General features: G+C 47.1%; 1 protein-coding gene across 1 annotated transcript in view; it reads right to left on the reverse strand.

The window, feature by feature from the left end:
- The window catches only part of VWF (von Willebrand factor), a 198,100-nt gene that overhangs the window by 39,722 nt on the left and 147,844 nt on the right, over positions 1–10,534 (reverse strand). The window contains exons 37-40 of the mRNA XM_011955306.1: positions 4,956–5,058; positions 4,444–4,518; positions 3,155–3,259; positions 1,788–1,993 (exon numbers count right to left, since the gene is read on the reverse strand). Of these exons, the coding sequence (XP_011810696.1) occupies positions 1,788–1,993; positions 3,155–3,259; positions 4,444–4,518; positions 4,956–5,058 (489 nt within the window). The remainder of the gene's footprint in view (positions 1–1,787; positions 1,994–3,154; positions 3,260–4,443; positions 4,519–4,955; positions 5,059–10,534) is intronic.

Genomic DNA, 10,534 nt, shown 5'->3' on the forward strand with positions numbered 1-10,534 from the left:
GGAAGGAAGGAGGGAGGGAAGGAGGGAGGGAGGGAAGGAGGGAAGGAAGGCAGGCAGGCAGAAAGACAGACAGACATTATGTGCCTCTAGCCTCCCTAATGTATTGACCTTGAATGTAATGAATCCCCTGGGTCTAACTTCTAGTCCACTGGAAATACAAGGGATAGAGGAACACATTATGCAATACCATAAGGCAGCTGCTAGTCAAATCCAAAATTCATGACATTCTACAGGACAAATGACCCAGCTTCCCCAACAAATCAAAGGCATAAAAACAGGGAGTGGCATTACTATAGATTAAAAACACATAAGAAACATTAATAGAAAAATGGCAAGGCAGGAGGGGTGGGCAGGAAGATGAGAAGGAGAACAGAGATATAAGAAAGCAGCAGCAGCAACCGTAGCCTCCTAGACTTGGTCCCGCTTCTCCAGAAACTACGTGCTTAGAATCCCTGAGCTGGAAGAGCATCCAGAGGGGAACAGAGGTCTTAAGCATTCCAGACAGATAAAGATCTGTTCCAGCCCTAACAGGCTCCAAGGAGAGATGAGTGTGGCTTCTCTGTCGCTCATGTCAGGACTCCCCTCAGTGCACTAGCTGTGACTATGCTCAGGTCTTCCTGCTGCAGTTCTGGCTCATTTCAGCTCTCTGCCACTTTCGCACCCTTCACTTCCACACCCCATCAATTAAATCTTTAATGACAGCTCATCTTGGTGGCTCTTTCACCTATAAGACTGCTATTTGCACTGAAAATCTGTACCATTTGTTGACACTTTATTATATTCACTTTATAGACTATTATCATATATACTAACAACAGCATACATAGGAACTTCATCTTAACATCTCTCCCGGCCGGGCGCGGTGGCTCAAGCCTGTAATCCCAGCACTTTGGGAGGCCAAGACGGGCGGATCACGAGGTCAGGAGATCGAGACCATCCTGGTTAACACGGTGAAACCCCGTCTCTACTAAAAAACTACAAAAAACTAGCCAGGCGAGGTGGCGGCGCCTGTAGTCCCAGCTACCCGGGAGGCTGAGGCAGGAGAATGGCATAAACCCGGGAGGCGGAGCTTGCAGTGAGCTGAGATCCGGCCACAGCACTCCAGCCTGGGTGACAGAGCGAGACTCCGTCTCAAAAAAAAAAAAAAAAAAAAAACATCTCTCCCGTAGCACCTAACACAGTACCAATTCTATTAGAGTGTGGTAGTTGCTTAGTAACTATTGGACGGGTAGATGGATGGATGAATAGATGGGTGGATAGATGGATAAACTGACAGCAATAAATAAAGGTGTGGTGGAGTGCACTTGTAATCTCAGCTACTCAAGAGGCAAAGGTGGGAGGATCACTTGAGCCCAGGAGTCCAAGACCAACCTAGGCAACACAGCAAGACCTCATCTCAACAAATAAGTAAGTATATATTTATATATATATATACACGCACACACATATATATATGTATGTGTAACTATTAACTGATCTCTAAATAATCCAGGCAATCACATTATTTCCTTAGCTAACCTAAAAATAAGCTCTGTAAAGGTAAAGACCATGTCTTACCCATTATTTGTAACCTCAGCATCTAGCCATGCTTAGTACATAGTAGGCTCACAAGAAATGCCTCCTGAGTTAAGTAAATTTCCACTCAGGCTGAGCTGGAATGCTGACTGCCCACCACCAAGCCTTGTAGCACTTAGTTTGGGCAGGAGGGGAAGGCTGGGTAGGATATGAATCTTCCATAAGGAGCACATATGTGGCCGTCGTACCAGCCAGAACCGAGCAGCCCTTACCTTGTCGGGAAGGCAGGTGGTTGTGGTGCAGCCACAGTCATTGGTGGCGGTTGAGGCCAAGTACCCAAGGGGACAGCTCACTGTGGAGTTGACACAGTTGCAGGCACACTCATACTCATCACAGCACTGGGTCTTCCGAAGGGTGGGCAAACGGTGCGGGGGGCAGGAGGGTGGGGACACCCTTTTGCACTCCTCCTTCCTGCAGGCTGAGGGTAGGACAAGGCCATGCTGAGCAATGCACCCAGCCAGGGCTCGTAAGTATTCAGCTATGCTATAGCGTGCCAGGGAGCTTCAGACTCAGAAGATAAAGTCAGAAATGTGTGAGGGCCAAGCTCACGGGCTGGGAGCTATTCAATGTTACCAAAAAAGCAGTCCATCTGCAGAAAAACATGAACATTAACCAGAAAGGGAAATGTGAAGCTAGGAACTCTAATGGAGAAGTGAAGGCTGCTCCATCCCTGCTCTATCACTTTCCCACGTACGTCTGGAAGGGGCGGGTTCCTTGATTGTCAGAGGAGTCAGATGTAGAATCTCTAAGGCCAATAGGCCTGGGTGCACCATGCCCTGCTAAGCACTGTTCTATGCCAGGAGTTTTTGTGATCCTATCCCCACCTCAGTACCTAGACCACCACCCTACAGTTTCAGGCCCACCAGCAATCAGTGTGGAAGGAAAGAACGCCAGCAATCTTGTCAAAGCCACAGCGTCACTTTTCAAAGACCAAATCCTGTCCCTGTGTCCTTTGCCTGTTTCCAGCTCCCTTCAAACACAATGTGCTCTCCTCCCACCCCTGAAGTCTCACAATTAGGATGTCAGAGGAGAGTCCACATCAGCAGACAAGAACGCCAATGGAGTCAGAGTGGGTACTCTCGGTAGGTAAATAAAGAATTCGGTTTCTTGTCGTGTCTTATTTTAGTCCAACACTATGTTTAAATTATAGTATATAGTGATTACATATATACTCCTTCAGAGGGAAAAAAAACCCATAAATTTGTTTGGGAATAAGATCCAATGATAACGGGAAGTCAAAGAAACATTCCCTCCCCTCAATGACATACAGGAGGATGGGCACAAATAAAGATCAGATTCAGAGGCCTCCTCATCTCAGCCCTAGCTGCTTCTTCATAAACCCAAGAAGGAGGTGCCTGTGGCTGTGCCCCACCTGGTATCCTTCAGCAGCACACAGCCGGAAGGATCCTGTGCAGGTGTGACCCTAGCCCCTCTGTTCTAGATGCACTCCCAACCCAGATTCAGCTAGGTAGAAAACAGGAAACAACATCATCTTGGAACAGGTCCCTGAGACAGAGGATGACCTCCCTCACGCCAGGAGAGAGGCCATACCACCCCTCCTCATCCACAGAGGCCTTACCGCACGTGAAGTTGGGTCTGCACTCGCCAGGGTTGGTCAGCGTGGGCTGGAGGCCACCTTCACAGTGAGGCACTGGGGGCAGGTCACAGCTCTCCGGATCACACACTGAAGGCCAGAAAGAGAGATATCCATGCGGAGTTCAGCAAGGTTACTCTTTTATTACCTGTGAGTGGGACACTACATTCCTATTCATGCAGACTTCTACTGTTTTAGGTAAGTGATGATAATGGGGACAGAGATTACATGGGGATGGATGGATGGATGGATGGATGGATGGATGGATGGACAGATCAATCAATCCAAGTCATACTGATTATTCTTATCATCCATTAGGGCTTCCACATCTCAGCCAAGTCAACTTGGATCCTCTAGACCTGTTTCCTCTTCTGGAAGGTGGGATACTCTACCTTATAAGATCAGTCTGAGGATTTCACAAAATAGTAAGGGCTAGGTGCCTGGCACATTGTAGGAGCCTAGTAATGTCTATAAAACGAGGGGCTTGAAATAAATGATCCCTCTAGTTCTCTCTACTGCCAACATTCTAAGACCTCCTTTACATTAATTGTTCTCAAGCCACATCTCCCTCCCTTATGGGACTTCTATTTATTTCTGATCAATTTCATGAGTATAAACAAGTTTCTCCAATTACATGATTTTCTTTTAGTTGCTTGGACTGCCCCCGATCTATCTGCTCTCCCTTCAAGATTTGCATCACTGCAAATTGTACACGCCTGTGCTTTAGGTCTTCATCCGTATAAGCAACAAACACACTGGCCAGGACAAGGACAAAGGCACTAATGATTTCCTGCCATGCTAACCATAATTCCATCAGCTCTGAATTCACCGAGCCCACTATTCACAGAGTAGCCTGCAGGGCTAGCATGAAAACCTCTAGCAAATAACCTGCTCAACTCAAGGTGCCCAGTATGTGGTCTTCTCTGTATCTAGCGGCCTCAAAATCTTACTGAAAAGGAAAATGGGCTGCTTTGGCATGATTTTTTCTTCAGTGTATCTCTGCAGTCCCCAGCAATCACCCCATTCTTGTCAGCAATCACCCCATTAATCCTGTCAAACCTATGTTTAGTAATTTACAGAAAATGCTTCTAGGAAGCCAATCCTATTCTCCAGAGGTAACGCTTTCCATTTTTGTGGAATATCTAGTCAGTCCTTGCCCACCTCCTTTCACACACCCTGTGCCTGGGAACAGAGCCACCTTTCAGCACCCTCAACGTGTTATCCCCTGGGGCTGGGGTTGGGCCCTGGAGACATCCCCCCCGTGGGACACATACCGCACTCATACTCAGGGCAGCACTGGTCTGCATTCTGGCGGAGGCGGGCCGCTTCACACAGGCCGCAGGTGGGAGCTGAAGAAGAGCGGCCACAAAAGTCAGAGAAATGAGTAGCGGGGCAGCCTCGGAGGGATTTGAAATGTTCTTGCTCACTGAACACTAGTATGAGTTCTGTATAGTCATCCCACAAGGATCCAGGCCACGGGATCTCTGACAGATGAGGGTCCCCATGTTCCTGTTGACACCCTCACATTTACCCTCCAGGGGACTCTCAGTCTGAGCGTTGCTGGGGACTGGAGGCAAGGGTTAATCTGAGTGTCGAACCCACGTGCAGAATGGGGCTTCCAGGCCCAGCGATGGGAAATGCAGGCTGGGCAAGGAAGCTCACCCACTGCAGGACTCCAGGTGCCAGTGTTTGAGTCTGCTCTGCCAGGGGTGAAGATGGGTCACTGGGGGGCCTTGCAGGGGCCCTTGTTCCTCCATGAAGGCACTAGGGAGGGGAGGACTCTCACCTTTGGCCGTGGGGCAGGGCTGAATTGTGCAGTTGGCCTTCCGCCCGCTGAGGCACGTGCAGATCTGACAGGGCTGGTGGTCCGGGACCCAGGCTTCCAAGAACTGAGGGGAAAGCGAAGTTCAGAGAGGGCACAGGACATTCTAGGTACAAAGCCCAGAGTTCACAGAGGTCAGCTCTCCCTGCCTCCGGCGAGGGCCAGTCCCTGAGCCAGCCCTCTGACAGCCTCACAGACGAACAAAACCAGGTTGAAAGGATGTTGTGAGGTTCCAATGGCTTTCAGAAAGGTGGTCGCCACAGTACTTTGTAAACTAAAACGTGGAAACTTTCACTACACCCTTCTCTGTTGGCAATGCTAAAACCAAGCAAGGAAAGAGAGTTCTTGGATCGCACCTGCTAGTCATTTCTCAAGCTAAAGGAGAAATTGGGATGTTGCTTGGCGGGGGGGAAGCCATTTCTTTCTGAAATTGACTTCAGACAATAGCAAGAGCTGTGGGGAGGACAGCAAAACTCTTGAAAGCATCATATTCTTGATGCCTGCAGTGACTTCAGAGGCCTGAGAGCAGCTCTCTGCTTTTTCAAATGAGAGACGGCCCAGGGCAGAGAGCAGCCTCCTCAAAGTTACACACAGCCCCACAGCACAAGGCTTTGAAGTCAGGAACTCCCGAACTCTTAATACGGGCTGTGTTCTGTTGTGTCCAGTTTCCTCACCTGTAAAATGAGGGTACTCAAGCCTGCCTTGCAGGACTATTGTAAGGAGTGAGAAACTGTGATTAGCACAGGGTACACAGCAAAGAGCTCCACTAATAAGAAGCAGAGCCAGGACTCAGTCTCCCTCTGGATTCAGCCATGAAGTTACATTTAAACTTAAAATTAAATTCAAGCAAAACTGCCCCTGAAGAAACACATTCTTATCCAGCAGCTCAAAGGACTCTAAGAAGTTCCCAGGTCAAGAAGGTCTTACTTATTACTTCCACGGTAGGCAATCAGTCAGCTAAGAAGGAAGATCAAAGACCCCCAAGTAAGGTCCCCCTCCCCCAAAGTGCCCTGCCCTCCCTCAGGATTAACCCCTCTGGTCCTGCCCTTGACACCTTTCACTCACTCAATAAATGATAGCAGCTAACATTCAAATGCCACCTGCTACGTGCCACTGTGTTGAGAGCTTTATTTAAATCACTCATGTAATCCTCACTGCAATCCTATGGTGAGGATATTTTTTACCATTGCCCTCACTTTTCCAATGAGAAAGCTAAGGCACTCACTAGGTGTGCACAGGAACAGTGACAGAGTGAGGCTTTGAATCCAAATCCATGGTTTGTTTCTTTATGTTTTGGTTTTTGTTTTGAGACGTAGTCTCACTCTCTCTCGCCTAGACTGGAGTGCAGTGGCATGATCCTGGCTCATTGCAACCTCTGCCTCCCAAGTTTAAGCGATTCTCCTGCCTCAGCCTCCCAAGTAGCTGGGACTATAGGCATGCGTCACCACACCCAGCTAATTTTTGTATTTTAGTAGAGATGGGATTTCACCATGTTGGCCAGGCTGGGTCTCAAATTCCTGACCTCAAGTCATCTACCTGCCTCAGCCTCCCCAAGTGCTGGGATTACAGGTGTGAGCCACCACGCCAGGCCCAAATCCATGGTCTTAAACCACCATGCTCTGCTGCCTCCCACAAATAACTAATAATAAATATGTTCAAGATATTTTTCTAAGAGTTTTACATTTACTTATTTCCCTAATAATAACCCTACCAGGTAAGTAGTATCATCTATATTTACAAATAATGAAACTGAGGCACCAAGAAGTTAAGAAATTTGACCAAGTGGCACATCCAGGCTTTGAACCTAGCATTCTGGCCCAAGACACCACAGGCCTAGTCTCTTGCACTACAACTGCTTCTCGTCAATAGACACAGTGCCCGTCATGGGCAGGTCTGAACACACCGTCCGAGCCCTGGAATGGCTGACAGTCAATGTGAGGAAATAAGACTCACTGGTGAAAATCTGAATGAGAAAAATCAATTGTGACACACACACCATGGAATACTACCTAGCAACGAGGAGGAGAAAACTATCAAAACACACAGCAGCATGGACGAATCCCAAAAGCATTATCCTGAGTGAAGGAGGCCAGGCAGAAAAGAAGTGCGTAGGCATGTTTCCATGCATGCAAAATTCCAGAAAATGTCAACGAATCCATAGTGACAGAAAGCAGACCAGTAGCTGTCTAGGGTTGAGAGATATATTTTAAAAAGGCTATTTTTTCTTCTCTCCTTTTAACTTTTGGGGGATGGAAATTCATTGTCTTGGTTATGTCAATGGTTTTATAGGTGTGTACATATGGCAAAACCTATCGAATTGTACGCTTTAAATATGTGCTGTTTGTGGCATGTAAATTATACCTCAGTAAAGCTGTTTGTAAAAATAAAAGAGCAGTAAGAGTGCAAAAGGAGAGTCCACTAAGACTGGGCGCTGCAGAGAGTCTCACAGGGCACACCTATGAAGCACGGGAAGACCTGGGCAAAGGGGAAAGGAGGAGGAATGCCAGGTAGGAAACAGCTGACAAAGGCACAGACGAAGGAACGCTCCTGCAGCGCCTGGCATCATGGGGGAGGCAGGTGGCTGAAGATGACAGAAGAGGTCCTATGTGCCCACTGCAGGAACTTGCCTTACCTCGGCATGCAGGTGCAGGCCCGGAGGCATAAGCAGGACCCTGCCTCACAGAGAAGAGCTAGATGAAGACACCCTGACGACAGTGTGCAGGATAGAAAAGGGAAGGACTAGGAATAGAAAACCAGAAAAGACACAGTGGCTGCCACTCCAGCAGGGAAGGTGGAGGGAGGGGCCCCGGGGCACTGGCCTTGGAGGGCTGGGGCAGGGGGTCGGATTAGCAGACATGAGGGGATGAGGAAGGAGAAGGTCATGTTCTGTGTATGTTTCAGTGTTCTTTTTTCTCTCCTTTTAAACATAGACCTTAGATATTTAAACTCAAGAATAAATCCCACAATTTGCCTACTATCCTGAGAATGGGTAGCACACAACAGATGACCCAAAGCAGGTGTCTGCCCTCCTTTGCCGGGGACTGTCATTTCCCAGGAAGCTTAAGACCCACCCGAGGCAGGGGAAAGAAGAGAAATAAAAAATTTTAAAAACACGCTAAGGTTAAGCTTCTAAAAGCAAGTGTAGCGGCTCTCCAGGCCTGGCCAGGCTATGCGGCGATGCGGCCGGCAGATGGTGCTGCTGCACAACCCCAGGCCAACTGCAGGCAGGCCTGTTGCCATCGCCAGGTTCCAGGGCCCAGGCGTGAATACCACCAGGCCATAACAGGTATGAGAGCCAGCAGGGGTTAACGTTTGAATCAAGGTGACAAAAGAGCGGCCTGCAGAGAATACGGTGGGGAAAACTGACATTTCCAAGGCACAAGGTCAAAGGAGGACACAAGCAATTCATCATGCACCACCCACCACCAGCCAATTTGATGAGGGATGCAAATGAAATGCAAACACTGAGCCCAGCTAGGGACAGCAGAGACTAAGGGAGAGGGAAGGAGGTTTCTGGGCCATGGACATGGTTCCTGCTAAGCTTGTGCCTGCTGGTATAGCGCCCACCACCACCAGCAGCTCCACTGAGCCAAGGACAGCCAGTGCAGGTTCTTGGTCCCTTCTGAGCCTGCTGCAAAGGCTCACCTCTTTAGACTCTGTTTTGTAAAATAAACAAGATCTATGGAAACTAGTGAATATTTTGCTCTTCTGAAATTACTACAATAGTTTTATACCCTAGTTTATTTCCCTGAATAAAAGGTTTTCTGGGCTTCATTTTTCAGTTAAAAAAAAAAAGTTTATTTAATGGAAATGTTCTTCGTATTAGGTTTTTATTCTTTCTCTGCTTTGAAAGTCAAAGTTGAAAATGCACATGGCTGGATATGATGTTTGTTTTCATCCATTTAAACTATATTTGCTGAAACCACTAAAAGTGGCTGTGTTCTTTTCAAAGTTTTCAGTTAACTAATTTTATTACACCTGACTTTAAAATATATTTATAAGACAGTTTCTACATCCGAAATATTTGGATGGACCCTTTACACAACTTGAATACATATTCTAATGTGTTGGACTGAAGATGAGGCGGGCAGTGAAAGGGGAAAATAGGGCCAGAGAGGAGAAGCAAAGGGCAGGAGGAGTTTGGAGACACTAAGATAAAGTTCACAAGCCTCCTTCTCTCAGGACCTTGCAGACATCTGACACTCATGCAGCCAGAAACGCTGCAAACTTGAGCTCACTTCTCATCACAGAACGCCAAGGAAAAGATCATTTCTGTCTCCTTCTGAGAGCATTTTGCCACTACTAGTAAAACCAGTCTGAAATGACCACAGGTTGCTAGCCACATATGTAAATTGGTCAATATCATTCAAGCCCTGCAGGAGCTCAGGAGCTATACAAATCAGGAAGAGAAATACAAGGTTTTGTCAACTCATTTAGGGAATATCACAGAACAGGCAATTACTTAACTTGGCAAGTTGAAATGTGGCAGTAGAGTAGGACTTTAGCTCATCTATTCCACAGTGAGGACAAATTGGATCCACTAGGATAAAGCCCAACAACTAAACTAGAGCACATGAGATCACTGTAAGTGACTACAAGTAATGGCCCTAATGGATACCCATGTTCCAGTGAACACGACTTAGCCCAGAGTTCAGCTCACAGTTCCAATGAGGTCAATGGCAGGGCTAGGACACTATGACTGATGCTATGAACATAAATCCTGGCATTGAGCCCTCAGTCTCATCCATTCCATAGGATGTGCGATTATGACCCTACAGAACTTTGGGGAGAATCATATAAAATGGTCCCTATCCTGGCTTACAACATCAGGGACAGAATAGTGTAGTTACTGAAATGTTGTTTTCATTACTCTGCAGGCTGGTTAGCTACATTTACCATGAGTTCTCCTATTCGTGGTTGAACATAGTGGTAAATCACTCTACTTGGTCCACTTCGCAAGAATGGTCCTCCTTGGCGATGAAGACGTTAGGTCTTGAGTGCAGCCCATGATCACAGAATACATTCTCCTTTCTAGAAGCCAAATATGCTTCTACCTCTACCACGGTCTGTAGTATCACTGGGGCCAAGGGTACAGGCAGGGCCACTGCACACATTCACATGTGCACAGACACACACTGCCCCAGATCCTACAAATATACACAGAGTCAACTTTGAAGAGAGATGACAGCCATTTTAGGCCAAGACGGAGGAGTTTGGTAAATATCCTTTCAAAATACATTCAATACCTCCTAAAGAGCTTAAAAAAAAATTGATGACTCAATGACTCACAAGCAGATCAGCCCAAAAAAGATGCAGCAAAAGGGCCATTCCATATTGTGGAAAGAGCCAGATCTTTGGTGTCACAGAGAGCTTCAAATTCTGAGACCAACTCCATTACTTATAAATTGTGTCCATAGGCAACTTACTAAGCTCTTTAGGTCTTAGTTTCTTCATAGGATTTTTGTATTTATGAGTGATACAGGACACACTAGTGTATTCTGTGGAATCCCAGTCTCAAGGGATACACACACACACACACACAC

This window comes from Colobus angolensis, unplaced genomic scaffold (assembly GCF_000951035.1).
Source record: "Colobus angolensis palliatus isolate OR3802 unplaced genomic scaffold, Cang.pa_1.0 Scaffold11, whole genome shotgun sequence".
Taxonomy (NCBI): domain Eukaryota; kingdom Metazoa; phylum Chordata; class Mammalia; order Primates; family Cercopithecidae; genus Colobus; species Colobus angolensis.